This window comes from Mesoplodon densirostris, chromosome 10 (genome assembly GCF_025265405.1).
Source record: "Mesoplodon densirostris isolate mMesDen1 chromosome 10, mMesDen1 primary haplotype, whole genome shotgun sequence".
Lineage (NCBI taxonomy): Eukaryota > Metazoa > Chordata > Mammalia > Artiodactyla > Ziphiidae > Mesoplodon > Mesoplodon densirostris.
Window position 1 is genome coordinate 2,707,477 of NC_082670.1, and position 20,416 is coordinate 2,727,892.

Here is a 20,416-nt window from a genome sequence, read left to right on the forward strand (position 1 = left end):
TGAAACAGCGTGGAAAAGAGCATATCAATGTGGCAACGGGATAAGTGCTAAGGAAGCAGCGCTGCCCCGGCATGGACGCAGACAGGAGGGGGTGTGGTCCAGACGTTCGGGTGGCCGAGCAGACCCCTGCGAGAACGAGAGGGGAGTGTGCCCCGGAGGAGAGCCTGCCAGGCGGACAGAGGGGCGAGTCCACAGGCTCTGAGCAGGAAGGTGCCTGACAGGCTTGGTGTCCGGTGAGGCCGGCCCAGCACGGGAGCACATCGTGGCACCACCGGGAGATGATGGCGTGGAGCCTTCTCGGTCGTGGGAGACTTGGCTTCTACTCAGGGTTTCTAGCAAAGGAGTGATGTGGTGGGACTTGGGTGTCGTGAGGGTCACCTGTGCTGTGACCCGGAGACAGGCCAGAAGGGAGGAGGGGCGGCCAAGGGCCAGGCAGCATCTGTGAAGCCTGGGAGGTGCTGGTGCGCAAGCAGTGGTGGCGGAGATGGTAAGGCTGGTCTGGTGATGAGGGCGCTTGAAGGACGAGCCAATAAAATTTGGTGACAGGTCGTGTGTGGCGTGTATGTGTGAAAGAGGAGCTGGTGGTGGCTTTCGTTTACTGAGGTCATGGTAGGTACCAGCTTGGTTCTCAGCGCTTTGCAGGGACTACTTATCTGAATCCTCGTAACAACCCAGGAAACTAAGCACCATTATTCACATTTTCCGGGTAAGGAGGCTGGGGCACAGAAAGGTTGGGTAACTTGCCCTGGATCACCCAGCTCACAAGGGGGGTCCTTGGATGCAGAGGCCCGCTCTCACGTGTGGATTCTTCTCACCTCCACTTTCTCTGGTCCGTCTTTCTGGAATAGCCTCTGGAGCTCTGCCCTCTGGAGGTTGTCTCTGTTTCTTTCCTCCTCATTTTCCATCCTTTGTCGTTTCGCTCTTCTCCCTGAGAGAGTTCCTCAACTTTATCTTTCCTCTTTGCCACCATCATGTTGTAAATTTCCGAGAGCTCACTTTTTTGGTCACATCCTTTTTTTTGTTGTAGCCTGTGTGTGTTTGGTGACTACTTATCTTATCTCCATGAGGATATCAAATTTGTTTTTTTTCTCCCTGTATCTTCTCTTTCCTTCCACGGTTGTTTTTTCTGTTCGTCTTGGCCTCTTTCACAGCACTTTTTCCTCAGATGTCCGGCAACCCTGGGTTAGGTGCTCCCGTTCAGCTCAAGAGCAGATTGGAAGCTCAGAGCATATGGGGCGGGGACAGGGCCCAGGGTGTGACTTTGATCCTCAAGGAGCCATTTGTTGGAAACCCTGGAAGCCAGGGTCTTCAGGGCTTTTCCTCTTGGGCTAGTTAGAGCCCCAGAGAACCTCTTCTGTTCTCTCGCCAAGTGGAGAAAAGTCTGCTCCCTGCGTTCTAGGTGCCACGTGGGCAGGCGTCTCCCAGGGAGCTGTGTGTGTGTGTGTGTGTGTGTGTGTGTGTCCGTCCCCTTGGTCTCTGCGTGTGAACTGATGTCGTACCAGTTTGGACCCTCACGTTGACTGTTAGCTCTTTCACCTTTATTCTGCCCCAGGCTGTCTCTTTTTTCCTCTTTTCCTCTTTTCCTGTGGAGTGTCTTCTTACTGACTCATTTGAGTTTTTTTTATCTTCCCTTTTGTATTTTTCCATTCTTTCGTCTTTCTGGATTTTATTTATTACATTTTTCTTTCCGGAAGAAATGATGATTTCTCCTGACCATGACAATTCGGTTTCTCTCTTTTGCTATATCTAATTTGCTAATAAATCTTATCTATTTAGTTCTTCATTCATTACAGTATATTTGAGCCCTGGAATTTCTATTTCATTTTTATTCAGAGATGGCAGTGTCTCTTTTAGGTTTCCAGTTTTCTGCTGAAATGTTTAACCTTGTCTTTTGTCATCTTGATCATAGAAAACCGTGTTGTTCTTTTTTTTTTTTTTTTTTTTGCTGTACACGGGCCTCTCACTGTTGTGGCCTCTCCCGTTGCGGGGCACAGGCTCCAGACGCGCAGGCTCAGCGGCCATGGCTCACGGTGAGCCAAGATTCCCAAGATTCCGCGTGCCGCATGCAGGGAGGCCAAGAAAAGAAAGAAAGAAAATGAATTGGATCTAGTCTCTGCTCTTGAATTTACTAGTTTTTCTGATTTCAACAACTGACTGGTAGTCCATGGGCCTGTTCCCTCAAATACAAGGAGGAGGATTTGAGCAGATTGGCTTGGAGCCCATGTAACTTGATTAACACGATTCAGTCTAAATCACTGAGTAGATTTTAGGATGAGGAGGCCAAGCAAGAGTAGCAGAAGGCAGTGACTGTGGCTTTTCTTGTTGTCCCTGTAGCTAAGAGGACCTGGGATATGGCAGGTGCTAGTCAGTATCTTAAGAAAAAGAGAAGGAAGAGATGCTTGCCAACATGAGATTTGCTGAGATTTTGTTTTCTGCTGTGGAGTCACTCCCTATCGGCACAGACGTGATCGTTGGTCAGGCCAAGAACCCCCTTTTGCAGTCTTGGCTTGTCTGAGATCAGGGAGAAACAAGAAGAGGACTGAGGTCAGTCTGGTTTGCGGAATCTTAGGAAACTTTATTAACCAGCCACCAGCTTTATGGGAGCACAAAGATGCAGCATTTCATGCCCCCTTCCAAGGAGTGCATTGACAAAGGGTTATATTAATCAGAGTGCATCCTCACCCCATCTCCCACCACAGCGTTGCATAAAGCCGTCCCACTACCATAAAAACCTGTACCATATTATGGACGTCAAGAGCCTTTATCAGAAAACACAGCAGAAGCCGGTTAACAGTGAGATCTCTGCGCCACCTCTTTGCTTAATAGTATCTCCTACGACATTTTTCTTTTTGTCATTTCTTGGCAGCTTTCATGGTAAGACACCTACTGCTTGATTCCTTGTGACCCCACACCAACTCATATCAGGAGGGAAAAGGGAGAACAAAAAAAGGGAGGGGTTAGGTTATCACTAACCCCTTTGATAGTTTGAAACCTGGAGGGCTGTAATGGGATACAAATCCTGCAGAACACAGGGTCAGAGACATTGCCAAGGCAAGTCTGTCTTCATAACGCAGACCCTTAATTGGGGCGCTCTGTGGTATTTCAATTGAATATCTGTTTTTAAGCCTCCGTTCAACAATTAGGGTGTCTCTATATTACGGCTTCCAAAAGTCTATCTGTGAAACAGATGACAGAGTAACCACGTTCCCCCCGGCTCTCAGGGAAGTATAGCAACTTCATAGATTTCTACTTTGTCAAGAATCTACACATCTGATTTTTTCTTTCTTTTTTAAACTTGATGCATTCAAAAGAAATCACTGGATTTTTTTACCATAAAAAAAGAAGAACAGATACCCATGCCAAGTTAATGGGTGTAACCAGCCAACACAACTGAGCTTACAAAGGAGATTAAAGATACATTTTTGAATAGTAGTTTTACTGGTAAAGATCTATGAAAATGGTCACCATTGAAACGGCAGGTACAACGCTCCAAGCTTGACCTTGTATTTCTAGTCTCTATGGGGAAGATAGTCTGCCGAGGAACAGGATGTTAGTGGAAGGATTGTGCCGAATGAAGAAAATGAATGGATGGTCGGCAGTGAAATACACCTCTTGTGACATCATGGAGCAGAAGCAGACCGCGGCCGCGGTGGCAGCCGCTGCCTCTGTGCCCTCCTCGTTCACTTCCACGAAGGACTTGTGGACCACCTTCGATACAGAGAGGTCTCTGGTTCCCGACATGCCGGACAGGTCAGCCTTGCTACTGAAGAGCTCCTGCATACCCAGGAAGGCCAGCGGAGGGGTGAGGTCGTAGCTCTCCTCCAGCCTAAACCTGGGCAACTGGACATTGACCTCAAGGAGATCCAGATTCTCGGGTCTGGTCCACTCACGCAGCTTTTCCAAAGTCAGCTGTTGCTCAATCTGGATTCAGAATGGGCAAAAAGAAGAGCTGAAATCATTTTATATAAGTAAGTTAATGAAGCATTGTTTGAATGAACGGGCCCATCATATCAGCTGCTCACTGGTTTCCTTCATGTTTTGTACCAAAACAGATTCCATTTGGAGGATTTCATTTCTTTCTGGCTATTGGTGATAATGAACAGAGCTGCGTTCCAAGCCACCAGGGGCCCATCCACCCGGACCTACCAGGCCCTGCCGCACCGGATCACTGGCCAGCCTGGCTAAAATTACCCTAATTGGTCGAGTGATTCCAGAGGATATTTTAAAGCTTTCTTCATTTATTTTATTGTGTTTATTCTGAAGCCCAGTGACCACAGTGGTCAGCTGTGAACCTCACACAGCTGAAGTTCCCTCTCATAGGTTTAGCTCATTGGGAAACGCAGAAATGGACCTGGTTCCTCATCTAAACTAGGACAACAGTAGTACACACTTGGAGCACTGTAAGTGCCGAAGGAGTCGCCCTACACAAGTGCTGTGGAAGGTCAGCTGCTGCCATTACTGTGATCACTGCTAGTGCCCTGGAACAGAAGCACATTCCACTTCTCTGCTGATGCTGGTAATTCCAGACTTTCTTTTTTATAATCAGGAACGGACAAATATGGAAATACAATTGAAAGAAGGAACACAGTGGTTTTAACTTATGCTCTAGAGCTGCAAATGGCTAATATTAAATGCCATCCAACAGCAAGTTTGGTCAGGGATGGGGGAGGGGAAAAGCACACAACAGGCCAGAGACACTGAAGAAAAACCTCACTCTTCACAGTTTTGCCTCTTCCTGGCCCTGGCGAGAGATACCAGTGCCTTTAAATTACAAATAACAGAAACCACAGACAAAGTTCAGGTTAGGCAGTGGGCTTATCTCTCAGACTAACAGGTCACATGGATCTTTTCCTGTCATGTAGCAATTGGACATGTAATGCACAATCTACGTGAACTGGGGTGAGAATGAGCAGATTTTATAGCACATGGTGAAAGTATAATGTTTGAGGGTTTTTAATTTAAAAAAATTGTTTTAATGAAACAGTTGTCATTTATGGCACGTTCCTCTAAAGTTCATCTAAGGGAGTCCCCACGAGCTGCCACTAGCCAGTGTTACACTCGGTCTGTACCTTAGACGTTCCCGCCACGTTGTGCGCTGATAGTAGCTGAACATGTAAATGTGGGGCTTCCATAAAAAGGAACGAAACTGAGTTATTTGTAATGAGGTGGATGGACCTAGAGTCTGTCATACAGAGAGAAGTAAGTGAGAGAGAGAAAAACAAATACGTATGCTAAGGCATATTTATGGAATCTAGAAAAGCGGTACTGATGAACCGAGGGGCAGGTCAGGAATGAAGAGGCAGACCTACTAGAGAACAGACTTGAGGACACGGGGAGGGGGAAGGGTAAGCTGGGATGAAGTGAGAGAGTGGCTTGGACATATATACACTACCAACGTAAAACAGATAGCTAGTGGGAAGCAGCCACATAGCACAGGGAGATCAGCTCCGTGCTCTGTGACCACCTAGAGGGGTGGGAGAGGGAGGGAGGAGGGAGACACAAGAAGGAGGAGATACGGGGATATATGTATACGTATAGATGATTCGCTTTGTTATACAGCAGCAACTAACACAAAAATGTGAAGCAATTATGCTGCAATGAAGATATTAAAAATAGTACAATAAAAAAATAAATAAATAAAATTATATGCACAGGAAAAAAAAGTTCTCATCACAAGAAAAAAAAATTATATCTGTGTGGTGATGGATGTTAACTAGACTTATTATGGTAATCCTTTCACAATATATGCATTTATAGAATCATTATGTTGTACTCCTGAAACTAACATAATGTTACATGTCATTATACCTCAATAATAAAAGTCTCTATAAACCTAAATAAATAAATGTGGAGCTTCGCAGTGGTACATGTGGATGGGCTACTTTACAAAGGAGTGACAGGAAACTGGGAAGGAACACCAGGTCACCTCAGTAAACAAAGAACAAGCACCTACACCCGACACACACACACACACACACACACACACACGCACACACACACACTCCGGGCATCACTCGGGAAGGGGTGGGGGGCGCACCTTCCTCAGCCCCGTGGACTCGTCCTGGATGTCATCTGGCAGCAGGATGACCATGCTGAGGTCCTTACCCTCGTAGGGCAGTTCCAGCACCTGGCACTTAAGGTCGTTGATGTAGCCAAGTGGAAACTTCTTCTTCTGATGCATCATTTTCACTAGTTTTGTGTCTTTCTGAACAATTAAAACACAGATCACTAACACTGTTGTCAGCGTGGCTTTAGAGCACACAGTCATCTAGACGGTCACCTGCCCTCACCTTATTCAGTCTGAAAGCTGCATCCTTTGTGGCCTCCATCATGAATTTCTCCTGCCACTTTCCTTTGAAATAGATGGCATTCACCAGCACCAACTTAGTCATGCTATCAACCATACCTGAGGCCAACAGCTCTGGAATTTTCCCTAAAAAGACAAAGTTAGCTTTTTAAAAATCCACCTATCAGAATTCCAAATTTGAACTGACCTTTGATTAGCAATGAAATGCAACTCAAATGCTTCCTTCTATTTAATTTCCTTTAACATGGTACTAAGTTAGCCAAGCCCCCTGGGGTGCTTCTACTGTAAATAAACCAACTCGAGGGGCAGATCAGGGTGACACAAACTGCCCCCAAAGGGCCGATGCTTCAAAACAGGTCAATTGTTTAAAGGCTAAAACCAGGAAAATTCTTCTTTTCTGGAATGTGTGGTAAACACTGGGCCTCATTTTGTGACTGGCCATTCTTTTTCAGGAAAAGAAAAATTTCTTAATCAAAATGTTTTGTCACTAATAAATAACTCCCTTCTTCAAATCTTCCAAGTTAGATGCCTAACTCTCACAGGAAAGCTTTTAACAAATATCCAAAAGGTAGGACAGTTCCTCCCCTGAAACACAGGCCCCACTCATGATGCGGCATGGCCGTGACAGTCCCGTATGGAAGGAACACAGGTGTCCTGTGGGTGCCTCTACCGTTCCGTGACTACGACAGAAACACAAACCAGAAAAACAGCCTGAGGAGACTCAGCCCCACCTCCCGACCCTGGTTTATTAGACAAGATGTTGGCAAAAAGTATTTATGACCACAGCGGCTTGTAAATATTGATTCACAAGACTTTCATCTCTTTTAGTCTACGTTCAATGTTAGTATTCACTTTAAAATGTACTTTGGGGAACTTATGGGTGGAAAACATTTAGCATCTTCAGTTAAATCATGTTTACATTTCCACTTTGAGGAATTCCTACATTTGAAAGCTGTCTGGGGACATCCCCCCATGGGGCAGTGGTTAAGAATCTGCCTGCCAATGCAGGGGACTAAGGGTTCGAGCCCTGGTCCGGGAAGATCCCACATACCGCCGAGCAACTAAGCCCGTGCGACACAACTACTGAGCCTGTGCTCTAGAGCCCGTGAGCCACAACTACTGAGCCCGCACGCCTAGAGCCCATGCTCTGCAACAAGAGAAGCCACTGCAATGAGAAGCCCACGCGCCGCAACGAAGAGTAGCCCCCGCTCACCTCAACTAGAGAAAGCCTGCGAGCAGCAATGAAGACCCAACGGAGCCAAAAATAAATATATAAAATAAATAAATTTATTTAAAAAGGAAGGGAGGCAGGAAGGAAGGAAGGAAGGAAAGAAAAAGAAAGAGAAAAAAGGCAAGCTGTCTGGCCCTGGGCAGTGCAAGGTGCACCCCAGTGTCAGGCTGAGGGGCTAGGGAAGGGGAGAGGGGGTCACCTGCAAGGGGGAGGCGGGGGGAGGAAAGGAAGCATCAGTGTGGACGACCAGGGCTGCCCTCGCTCACCTTCCGTCTGCCCTTTGACCCACTCGTTTATGGTCTTCCTTGAGTCTTCGCTGGCCTGCACAAAATCCACACTGGCCAGTTCAGCACCGTACATTTTCTGAGTTGAAGCTAAGAACTCCTGTTTAAGGAAAAAAAAAAGGAAATGTGAGTAACTCCTACTTTATACAGAAATGGTTTTCTAAAATCCTTAAGAGCAACAGAAATTGTCCCAAAAGGCATATTTCATTGTAACAAAAAAAATTCTAACCCTTCTACTTTTTTTAGTATAGTGAAAAACACATAGCATTCAATTGACGACCTTAAGCACTTTTAAGTGTACAGTTCAGTAGTTTCAATGTTGTATAAAATTTACCAATTTCTGGGGACTTCCCTGGCGCTCCAGTGGTTAAGACTCTGTGCTTCCACTGCAGGGGCAGGGGTTCAATCCCTGGTCAGGGAACTGAGATCCCACATGCCACGCGGCACACACCAAATAAAATAAAACAAAATGTACCAATTCTTTTCTACCCCTTGACTAACATTTTCATAAACAAGCAAATACTGATTGTACTTGAAAGTGAATTATGGAATTCACTGTTGCTTTAGCAAAACAGCCAGGGTCAATCTTTTCACTGTGGAGACTAGAAAATGCAATCACATCCATTTATGGGAATACTGTCTGTCGTGTTCTCATTCTGGATCATTTTTCTGAATGTTTATAAAAATTAAAGCCGACTTCTGTGACCTGACTGTGCTGGAAAGAAGTCTGCGTTGTCTAGTGAGTTTTGGAACATGAAGAGCAGCGTACTTACAGGGAGGAAATCATAGCTTTTCTCTCCAAATAGCCTGTTAGCAAGTTTCAGAATATAGGGAGCTCCATGTTTGTTGATATCAGCATTCAAACTCTGAAATCCTGAATGAACCTCCTCAACCCCTTTGAAATAGAGAGCCTAAAAGAAAGAAAACATTATTTCTATAACCATTTATTTTGAAACTATAAGCTGGTTCCTTGCCATTTGCTTCCATCAAATTAAATTAATATTACTAATTATTGATGATCCCCAGCCATCATCATTTTTCATTTTTCATTGGAGAACATCATTAGTCATTTTTCGTTGGAGAACAAGTAATAGAAAATCCAAAATGTATAGCTTGGTGAAACATAATAAGGATACTGGAAACTGTTTTCCCATCACTTTCTTGTTATAATTATGCTTCCACACATAGGAGTGGTTAACAAGCTAAATTTTATACAAGTCTGCTTTTTTCTCCAAAAATCGTAAGTGGTATGCTCACATGTATATTCTATACAAATATAATGTTACTGAAAGTTCTCAGAAATAAACAGTAAAAATAAGAATCATCAGCTACGTAAGAACACAAAGATAGTACAGATTGAGAGGTTTTTATTTTTTTTAATTGCACTCTTGTCATCACTGACTCACTTACTTAAAAATAATTTCTTTAAACTTAACATGGGGCCAAGTTTAATTCCCATACATCAGTTACATCTAGAGTCCCTTTATGGTTTTATGAGGCCTGGGCTGGTTCCTTGCTTCTAAGGCACAAGGAACGAACCTCCACCGTGTACAAAGGCCAGCGACTCACTGAGATATGGCATGTGTGTGGGGGTGCTGTGACGGATCTCTTTACTGGAAATGGGGATAAACACTTAAGACTGTTCTTTACTGAGCTTATAAAGTTCCTGGAAAGCCTCAAAACAGAAGCTCAGATTACCTTGCAGGGGACGACTAACAATGATTAGTACCGGGTTTTTTTTTTAAGTGGATTTTTGAAAACTTTCAAATGCTTTTGTATCTGCAGTGATGAAAAAGGTTGGTTTTTCCTAAAGTACAGAAATAGAAGCTTTGCAGCTGGAACAGGCCCATAAACGTGAATCCGGGCTGGACCTTCCCTGGTTCTAAGTGCAGCGTAATCTGTGACCCGTGTGTTAGAAAGCCCTTCACTTTCACCCCGCTTTTCAAGGAAAGCCAGAGTTCCCCACTCAGCATAAAGCACGGCCCGCACACAGGTGCCCTTCCCACCCACCAAGGACAGGCAGGACCCTCATCATCCCCGCCCCCTCTCCCTGCAGGGCCCTCCTGCTCACACAGGAACGGGGGTCACAGCCCACCAGGGCACACCTGGTGCCAGGCCCAGGGGTAGGGACAGGGAGTCACAGGCTCTCGTGTCCCCTTGACTTCTCGACTAGGTGTCGTTATGCTCAAAAGTATCAAGACACAGCCGACATTATGTGAGTAGCAGAGCATCACAGGCAAAGCAGAAACTGGACAGTCCTTGGGGGGGGGAGGACGTGGCTTACAGGAGAGCCGTGCAGACTCATTGCTGGAACAGAAGCAGCGCACGGCAGGGGGGTGTCAGCTTTCTTCCTGCTCCGTCCTCGGTCCCACAAAAAACAGAGCCTGGCACATGGCAGGTGCTCAGTAAAGACTGGACCATGCATGACAGCCTGCATCCCAGTGGATTTTTCCTGGGCCTTTTTCTGAAAGTCTGACCTCATGAAGTATAATGTATAATGTGACACACAATGCTGAACACCGAAATACAGTTTTCTACAAACGCGCTGCCAGAGCTCAAAGGCACCACTTTCTGGTACGGTCTGTGTGGTAGGCACCGGCTGGGAAAGCTAGTTTCTGCTCACCTTAGACATCTGCGCTGCGGTATTGCCTCTGGCCCCCAGAAGGACCATGGCCAGCGCTGATGAAATGCTGAAGGGGGAGATGAAGATGTTGCCGTCAGGATCGCTCTTGTTCAGGGCGCGGAAGAGGTCCAAGGCGAAGCGGGTGTTTGCCGCACTCAAGTGCTCCATGGTGAGGCCTGCAACACAGAGCAGAGCCCCGAGCTGCCCCCTGCCACACCAGCCAGTCGGCAACGCCACCTCCCCATCTCCTCCTCAACTCAGGCCGGCCCCCCTGAAATACCCTGCAACGAACTTGTACTTTCTCTCTGTCTCTCTCTTGCGGAGGGGCCAGAACTCTCCATGTGCACAAATGCGGGAGCTTGGGGCGACTGGCCAAGGACTCAGCAGTGACATGGGATCAGGACTCCGTGTCCTAAAGGGCCCTGGCCGTGCAGACAGGTGCATCTGGGCCCTTCCCTACCACACGTGGGAGCGCACACTTCCCACCCTCCGTTCAAGTCTCTGAATCATTTGAGCCATGAATCCACTGCCCACTTTTACCTGAAAAAGAATGTTTCTGTTAGAAAATCATAGCTACCTGCTACTCATTAAAGCAAATTCCCGCAAAAGCGACAGAAGTATCCTCGTTTTTGAGGTTCACTTGCTGGTGTTTAGAGAGGTTCCCAGTCTCACAGCTGGTGAAGGGTATGAGAGTGGGAACCCGACACAGGCCCCGGGGTCAGGTCGGGCAGCCGGACAAAGAGGAGGTGACAAGTATCCTCTGTCACTCCCCGGGCAGGGAGGGTCTGCAGGTGAAGCACCTGGCCTTGCGCTCAGCTCAGCCAAGCACTCTCCCCACCTGACCTCGACTCTCAGCCCACATACAGCCGAGGAAGAGGAACAGTCGTGCTGGCTGCCCAGCGTGGAAGTCCTAAGTTGAATTATTACTGTTGTTGCTGATAAATAATCTCTAGGATCGCACTGGCCTCCCTTCCCTGCCTCCAGCCGCAGAAAGGAGAAGCCGCTCCGCCGGGGCTGCCTGGAAACCGTCACAGAGAGAGAAACATTCTGGACTCCGGCTTCCGCTTCGGCTTCCGCCTTCAGGCCCCAGGGAGCGACCTCTGTCTGCCGCAGGCCGCCCGGCCTAGCTCTCGGGACGCGGCGCCGGGGACCCTGGGTGGGGCGCAGGGCAGGTGGCGGTAACCACCGGACTCGGGGACCCCGCGGGGCGCACGGCGGGGCGGGGTGACCACCGGACGCAGGACCCCGCGGGCGCACGGCGGGGCGGGGTGACCACGGGACGCGGGACCCCGCGAGGTGCTCGCGGATCGGAGCCTCTCCCGCACGGCCCAGATCCCTGCCCGGCCTTACCCGCTGCTGGGATGTCTGGGCGAGGTGCGAGTTCTGGGGAGAGCGCCTAGCGCGGCCCTTATAGCGGCGGAAGGGAGTGTCCCTGGCAGGGCGGGGCGGAGCGGGTGGGCAGGGCGGCCCTGCCCCGGAATGATTTACTGCCTAGGAGTCGGGGCTGCGGCTGGGCGGGGCACAGGGCGGGCGAGCGGGGCTCCACGCAGCGCGCTCCTGGGGGCCCAGCACCTCTTTGAGTTCCAGGCAAACTCAGCTCTCCGTAAAGGACCTGATGGGCTATTTCCCACTAAGGTGTGAATGACTGAGATGACAAGGTGCCACCTCTTAGAGGGCAAGCCAGCCTCTTTGTGGTTCACACCACAAAGCCACCTAAAGGAAACTCCGCATTTTGCTGGTGAGCTATTCAATTGCAGCCTCCGTCCATGATGGGAAAACTAGACTTTGAGCCAAAGCCATTGTCCAGCCGGTGGCAGGTCACCTCACTCCCTTGGGCCTCAAATTTCTCAGCTTTAAAGTGAGGATAAGAGAGGCCGCTGGGCCCTCTTTTACTTTGGACGTTTCTTATGAGAACCAGGTCAGGTGACGGAGGTGCTGTGTCTGAAAGTGAGGGGCTGCGACCCGTGTTGCCATTTATACAGGAAAGGGTCAGGGGTCATCGGCAAGTTTTCAGAGGCCTGACGACTGGAAGATGTTTTTCGTTCGCTTGCTGGACATTCACGCAGGAATGGACGGAACCCCAGGTGGTAAACCGTCCTCCGGTTCTTAGCCTCTTTCTCCCTGCAGACCGGGCTGCTTCCTTCTCGAGGGAGGACAGCCCTGAGGGCACTGGCTGGACGGAGTTCTGCTGTGTTGTCATCTGCCCTCTTAGCAGCCACAGCCAGTCTCTCCTGGCCCGTCTGCTCACACCCCACCGCTCCCGGGATAGGACGCTGCGAGCGTGTTGAAACCGCGGAAGACCAGAGGCCGGTTCCTACCCGGAACCTCCTCCAGCCCCCTCCGCCAGGTAACCGTCACAGCCGTACGAAGGCAGAACCGGGGAGAGACCGTCCCGGCACAGAGGATCAGAACTCCCTGCAGCCCTTCTCCCAAGCCAGGCCTGCCCGCAGGCGGCGTCTCACCCCGGGGTGGACGGCGCATCATCTGGGATTCTGCAGACCCAGCTCTACCTTCTACGTCAGGGCACTCAGGTGAGCCTCCCGGCCAGCACAGCCTCCCCGGGGCCCGTGAGAAGTGCAGGAAGCAAAGAATCCAGCCCAGTGAAGCAGCGTCTCTAAGGGCCGGGCCCAGGAATCTGGGTTGTAACAAGGTCTCTCGGGATTTCTGCACCCACTGCATATGGAGAAACGACGTTCTCAGTCATTCGGGGACACTCTGCTGTCGTGACACTGGGTGGACACCTAGAATTCTGTGGGCTCGACCCGACCATCCCTCCCTGTGGGAACGTCCTGCTGCCCCAGCTCTAAGCGTGTGACGGCAGGGTTGCTGGGAGCGAGACTCCGTCCAGCGGCCTGGTAGGCGCCCCTCCTCCAGGCCCGGCTCCTCCTGGGGCCAGAGAGAACAGGCCTGGGCGCCCCTCTGGTCGTGACGCCCAGGTGTGCCAGTGTGGAAAGCAGGGTGAGGAAATGGCTGACCCCGAGGACAGCAGCCTGGGCGCGTTCCGGGCCGCACTGCAGGTGTTTCCCGGTCCAGCTGCGTCCCCGGCCACACCCCGGCCGTCTCTTCAAGCTGCCAGTAGACACCCCGCTTCTTTCCTCTTAACCAGGTGAAGCTGGGGTTCAACAACCTGCAGCAAGCGTTCTGACGATGGCCAGTAGGGCTAAGGAGGGCCGGGAGCCGAGCGGGTGGGATGTGGGCAGGATGGAGGCTCGGGCCTGACTCGGGCCTTCAGGGTGCAGGGGGCAAAGGGCAGAGGGCACGGCGGCTCTCAAGACCTCACACCCATACTTCACTGGTAACTTGGGATTTCCAGTTCCCTATTGAAAAAGCTCCAAATTTATTTTGAAATCGGGGCCAAAAAGAGGGTCTTTGTCTCCAAGGACTATAGCATCTGCTGGGGACATCTTTCTGTGTCATTTTTTGAGATCTCAGTCAAAAGCAGCCAGGGTTGGCTGATGCACCCCTCTGGCACCGGTCCCTGTTCCCCCAGGGCCCGTCCACCCAACCCTGCCCCGAGCCCTGACACCCCAACCGCTCACCCAGAGGTGCAGACGGCCAGTGAGGGGAGCTTGGGGGGTGGACTCAGGTGCCCTAAGTGTGCACTCCACACCTTGGTCTCTTCACCGGTGAAGCTGAGCTGAGGGCTCCCACTTAGAAGGCAGAGAGGAGTGAGAATAGTAACTCTACAACGCCGGGCACATAGGAGGTGTTGCGTTATAGCTCTCGAAAGACCCCTATGTAATACCCCTTTCTACTGAAAGTAAAGATTTTTCTTTCTGATCCTGGCAATTTTCAGAAGTGGCCAGTGTTGTTTGTTTGCTGGGACCAGTCCAGGTGCGATTTTTCCTTCCACCTGGGAAGCCAGGTGTGCCAGACATTCCTTCTTATGACTTAGTGCTGGGGATCCTTTTCCTTGTGTGGTTAAAACAAAGAAATACGTAGAGCCGGGTGACAGTTTATTTCAGCCCTAAGATCAGATCACTTGTAGAGAATCAGGCATCGTAGGACAGGAAAGGAATTTCTGAGTTTCTTTCTTTCTTTTTTTTTTAATACGCTTATTTATTTATTTATTTTTGACTGTGTTGGGTCTTTGTTGCTGTGTGTGGGCTTTCTCTAGTTGCAGTGAGCAGGGGCTACGTTTCGTTGCAGTGCGCGGGCTTCTCACTGCAGTGGCCTCTCGTTGCGGAGCACGGGCTCTAGGCACGTGGGCTTCAGTAGTTGCGGTGCACGGGCTTAGTTGCTCCGTGGCATGTGGGATCTTCCCGGACCAGGCCTCGAACCCGTGTCCCCTGCATTGGCAGGAGGATTCTTAACCACTGAGCCACCAGGGAAGTCCTTCTGAGTTATTTAATCCACTTCCTGCAGTAATCGTGCATCACCAACTGTCACTCTGCCTGCGTGACAGAGGCTCATCTGTGGTGGGGAAAGAACAAAGTCAGTTATTCTGATGGATCATTTGTTCTATCATAACTGTCTCCATCAATACACCTGACAAACACCATTTCCTAATTCAGTCATCCTGATAATACTGCTGCTTGAAACAAACAAACAAAAAAACGCATTAAAATAAATAACAGTAGGTTATGGTCATGGAGAGTTTAGCCTGAGACCGGCCTCCGCTCAGTAAGTGTGTGATTAACAAAGTTACCCCCTCTCCTGACTGCACTGAATCAAATTCCTACAACACCAGTTAGTTCCATCCGAGTTTCTACAGGTGTTCCGGGTTCGCTGGAGAAAGGTCCAGAAAGGCCTCCTGTGACCAGAGTGGAGAAGGAGGAAGTGGGGACCGGCCTGCCCTTCAGGGACCTCGCGGCATCACGTCTCGACTTAAAGCCCTTGTGATCACTGGACCTGGTTACCTAGTTGTCTTCACTCATTTATTCATTAAAAGATTGAATGTGTAAGTTCTGGGAATATCAAAATCAGTGAGAGAACTTCCAAGCTAAGTTTATGGCAGGCCAAATGTACTCATAATTAAAATACTTCTACATGTAATTGGGAAAGAGTTGGCACTTTATGTCAGAGAGTAAACCTGCTAGTAATAGGCAGGCTTGGTTCGGTGCCATCTCCTACAATCAGAATCCATCCTTCTCTCCTTCACACTCCAGCAGGGTTCGTACAGCATCTTCGGTATTATAGTACTGTTCATGGTCTGTTTTGTATTTTACTTGTATTATTAGGATCTGAAGAAGGAACAAAAATAAGAAAGAAATGGATCTTTGCCTTCAAGGAGCTTACAATCTACTAGCAGCTTTAAGCCAGGGTCACCAGTGATAATTCAGAGAAGTATCTGGTAAGTGTTAAAGGAAGCAACAGAGGTCAAGTGTGCGGGTGAGAACATCGGTGTATCAGGAGAAGATACGTGAGGAGGAGGCGTATTGACCGGGGGCTTGAAGGTTGAGTGGAACCAGTGTTTTTACCACTAGAAAAAGGAAACATGCCTTGTTGCTTTGTGTTGAAAACTCAAAGCACCACATTCCTCCTGCTCCCCAGGAAAATCCAGGTCTGACCAAATTCCTTACAGCGCGTGACCCTGAGCCCGAACGCGAACTTCACCTTTGTCTCCCCCAGAACAGCTGTGCACTCCGCCACCAGCCTCACAGGTCACATTTTAGAAGTCAGCAGGGATTTTTCCCGCAATGCTTCAAACTCAAAGTTGAGACGCAGTCATAGCAGTGCAACTCACTCAGCCTCTTAGGATTAAGCCTGGTGAACCTGTCACTCTGTTTCTGTGCCTGGTAATTCAGGAATGTAAAGAGACTTTATTCTGAGTGGGAGGGAGCAGAATAGGGATACATTTGCTGAAGATACAGAAACCATGATAAGAGGAGATGTGAAATCAACAAGAAAACAGTTGCCAGGCAACATGCTTGGTTGTCAGAGCGACAGAGCCATCTTCAATAATAAACCACAAGCAATCTTGGATAACAGCCCATAAAGCTCTGAGCTAGAAAGCATCGATGTCAGGAGTGGGTGACAGCAAGTACTCCTCCAGAGAACGAAAGCATCCTGCTCCCTCGTTCCATTCCATAAATAGGGACCATGCTGTAAACACAGGCCCCAGGGGTCTGCACATCTGAGGAGGGTAGTGTCCCTGCTCCCTGGAACCTTTTGTGGCTTTTGTTTTTCTTATGGTCATAGCCCTGTCTGTACGTGATACTTTTACTCAGCACAATGAACTGCAGTCACAGGACGCACCCAATTGTCCCCAGTATCTTGCTTTGAAAGCCTGGCACAGTCTTGCTGACTTGATCACCAACATGTGGCCAGTGGGGCCCATTCCTGAGCAGGACGGTGACCAGGCATGAAGATGGCAGGATGTTAGGGTTTGGGGGAAATTTATGGAATATGGGCCTCATTCATCACTTTTCCAGGTGAGGGATGTGGCTCCCATGATTGATGTGCCATTGCCCACCTCCTTTTGCTCCCCGGGTCTGCCCTTCTAAGTAGAACCTGGTCTCTGTGCTCTGAGTCCTCTGCAGCTGACCTCGTCCTCCTGTTGTCCTCCGTACAAGGGCTCCTTGACAGCGAGGACTCTGCCTGCTCCTTCCTGGTCCCTGGCCGCCGGCACAGTACATTCACACGTCGCTACACATGAGCACTAATACCTCCGCCGGACCAGTGACCTTCAAGACGAGCAGTAAGTCGTGGTCAGCACATCCGAGCCCTGCGTTATCCTGAGCGCGGTACAGGGGCTAAGGGCTCTGCAGGCCAGACTCCAGGCTGAACCCTGGCTCTTTGTGACCCTTGACTTGCCTAATGTCTCTGTCTCTCAGTTTTGTCGTCTGTAAAGTGAGGATACCGGTTATACCCAACTCATCAGATTGTCTAGGGGATCAAACAAGCTCATAGCAAGTTTGGAGACGTTCCGTCCCATGAGCACTCTGACTCTGTAAAGTGAGACGCTACCTTCCTTTCACAGTTTGTCCTATGCGGGAGTCACATCAAAGCAGAACCTCCCCAGGTTACAGGTTGGAACTCGGCAGGACTGTGCCAGTGGGCAAGGTGGGTGCCTGGGGACGTGGTGGAGGAAGACAGGCCCCGTCCCTCTTCTTTGAGGTTTTCCCACGTGAAACGCTTGATTGCTGGGCTGGTGGTTCTTAGCAATATAAATATAGCCATCATTCGGCTTTCCCTCACTGGGATTTTCCATGTCAATGCTGATTTTGATTTACTTTTATTTCTTCTAAAAAGCAGCACGCAAAGAAGCCTTACCACGAGTTTTATTCGTTGTTGTAACAAAACTGTGGTGGAACCGCTCAGAAAGACAGCGGTTTCCTGTGTAACTGGTCACACCCTTGCTCAAAATAAGAGGCTTTCTTAACACCCAACAGAGAAGAGCCAGCTGGGGATAGAAAAGCCAAATACTTTATTTGATGAATATAGTTTTAAAATTTTCTTGAAGTATAGTTGGTTTACAATGTGTTAATTTCTGCTGTACAGCAGAGTGACTCAGTTATACATACATATATATTATTTTTCATATTCTTCTCCAGTATGGTTTATCACAGGATATTGAATATAATTCCCTGTGCTAGGACCTTGTTGTTTATTTGGGGAATACTTTATCATCACATGTGCACACAAAGCCAATACAGAGCTTCGTTCCTCAAGGGTGGTGCTTTCTCCACAAGGCAAGTTGTCATTCAAAACGGATTTATCACAGGCTCCACACACAATATCTATATATCCACAAAATGTAAAATTAAGGAAACTCAGAGAGTATACAGACAGAACTCCTCTAGGTCTTTAGAAAGTAGAGGAGAGGGTACCTTGGCAGGGCTGTGACATCCAGAGGGCTGGGAGAATTCTACTCCTTGTTCTGGGTGCTGCATACATGGGTGAGTTCATTTCGTGAAACATTTTTGAGCTGTCCTACTTACACTGGTTAATTCCTAGCAAATGGCATTTATCAAAATACAGACATTTTTCAAAAGCTTAATAAGCTTTCTAAAGTCAAATAAAGGTGATCCCTAGTTAGGAAAATAGATGGTTGCAATGATTAAACAAAACAGACATTATCCAAAAGCAATGAAGAGAATGGATGGTACTGTGTGGACAGTCACCCCGTTCCAGGATGACCTGACCCCCACCCCGGGGGCATCACTGCTCACCTCTCCCTCTGATGATGCTGTGCCTCTGCCTCTGTCCTCAGCCCTCATGCTTGGTGGTGCTGATTTCCTTGTGGTAATTGTCTCCCTCAGTGGATGGCCACCTCCAAGAGAATCACTCCGCCTTGTTTATCCTCTATCTTCAGCAACCAGGATAAGGAGAGGCACACACTGGGTTCTCATTTTCCACCTGACGAAAGGTTGGGTGCGCTTTCCCTGTGGCTCCTGTGGAATCATAGGACCACATGGATGAACCTCAAAAACATGCTAAGTGAAAAGAGTCAAACACAAAAGAGCACATATTTTATGATTCCATTTATATAAACTTCTAGAACAAACAAAAGTAATCTATAGTGACATTAAAAGATCGGTACTGCAGCCACCACTGGGTCAGCTTACCAGAGTTATGAACTGGACATAAGCTACCCTGGAGCGGGGATCTTGCTTGGTTGGTTCATTGTTGCATCCTTAGGGCCTGGTTCGGAGCTTAGCGCGTAGTACACGCTAAGAGAACGCAAATTAAACCAGCGAATCACTTTGGAATCAGAACAAAGAGAATTCATTTGAACAATCTTAAGAGGTGCTTCCTGCTACCGTTCAGTGGAAGACTGTGAATCTTGTTCTAGATTAACAGTATTTCTGGAGTTAATGTATGTTAATGAAAAAAACCCACAATGATGAAAAATCATCAATTTTTGAAAATTAGTTCAGCAGGCAACAACAGCAAGTAGTGTAGGACATAAAATATAGTAAGAAACTAATAAGTTTAAAAGGCACGTAAGTCCTTACCTTTTAATATATTTAGGTCATATGAAAGCAATCGAAAAATTGAAGTATCTACTGTTTTGCCTTTATAGAAAACATCTGGGTTTACTTAAAAATGGGAAAATTTTTACCCAGTTTCCTAAATATTTCAGCTAACGTATCAGATTTTCACAGAAGACTAAAATTTGCGATGCATTTATTCTTTGAAAACTGACTTTTTAAAATATTGTGCAATAATAAAACATTTACATTTCTAATTGACGGGAAACTCTTAGGTATCTGCTGAAGCAAAAGTTCTTACTACCAGAAATTACTGTAACAGGCTTACAAAATAAAGGAAGGGTTGTCGTCAGAACTTCCGGAAAAACCTCTTTCAGTAACTTCCTCTTGCTCTGCAGGCTGGTCTTTTAAATTCTCTCTCCTGTGTGCTAGAAAATCACCTGTGTTCCATGACACGTGTGGGAGTTCACACTGCAAATGATCCTTTTTGGCAGAGTAATTTGACAGATTCATTCACTCCACACTCTCTGTCCACAGCCTGTAGGCTGGGCTCCTGTCACACCAGCTACTGACTATTTATTCAGGTAGAAAGGATCTGGTGTCGCAATTCTGTACATGTGATTAGAACCCTGCAAGAAATGCTTTTACACTTTGTAACCTGTACATGTCTACGAGCCATCGACCTCTCCAAGGTCGAAGTACAACAGATCCTTCCTTAGTCCTGAGTGGTTTTTTTAAATGACAGATTCATCCTCCAGTATATTTCTTATCCCCAACCGATGTACAGTTTTATGCCGAGATCTCGGCTCTTGGCAGTGACCCTGGAGGGGGACAGGGTGCTGGATTTGTGCCACGATTTTGAGAGTAAAAAGGGCATTGCTAATAGTCCCAATAGAGTCGGACACACGCTGTTTTGAGCTGGGACGAGGGTCACACATCATAAAGCCGGGCTCATGTTGAGTGAAGCTGTTTCTGGGCTCTCTGTTCTGTTCTATTTCTGACCATCTTTGCACCAAAACCCGCCCTATGTTATTTCTGCAGCTTTAGGTAAGTCTTGATTCGATTAAGTATGTCTGCCTTTCTGCCTTTCGATCT

At 48.1% G+C, this 20,416-nt stretch overlaps 1 protein-coding gene across 3 annotated transcripts; it reads right to left on the reverse strand.

Moving 5' to 3' along the window:
* Positions 1-2,554: 2,554 nt before the first annotated feature.
* LOC132497051 (leukocyte elastase inhibitor-like) lies at positions 2,555-11,894 on the reverse strand. Of its 3 annotated transcripts, none has more exons than XM_060109940.1 (7): positions 11,796-11,894; positions 10,446-10,621; positions 8,596-8,733; positions 7,805-7,922; positions 6,291-6,433; positions 6,038-6,205; positions 2,555-3,921 (listed from the first exon to the last, which is right to left on the reverse strand). In XM_060109940.1, the coding sequence occupies exons 2-7, from the start codon at positions 10,611-10,613 to the stop codon at positions 3,517-3,519; spliced, it is 1,140 nt and encodes a 379-aa protein (XP_059965923.1). In that variant the 5' UTR covers positions 10,614-10,621; positions 11,796-11,894; the 3' UTR covers positions 2,555-3,516. The 3 variants fall into 3 exon arrangements, with proteins under 3 accessions (XP_059965923.1, XP_059965924.1, XP_059965922.1); XM_060109941.1 differs by lacking the exon at positions 11,796-11,894 and adding an exon at positions 11,023-11,675; XM_060109939.1 differs by lacking the exon at positions 11,796-11,894 and adding an exon at positions 10,726-10,843.
* Positions 11,895-20,416: the final 8,522 nt, after the last annotated feature.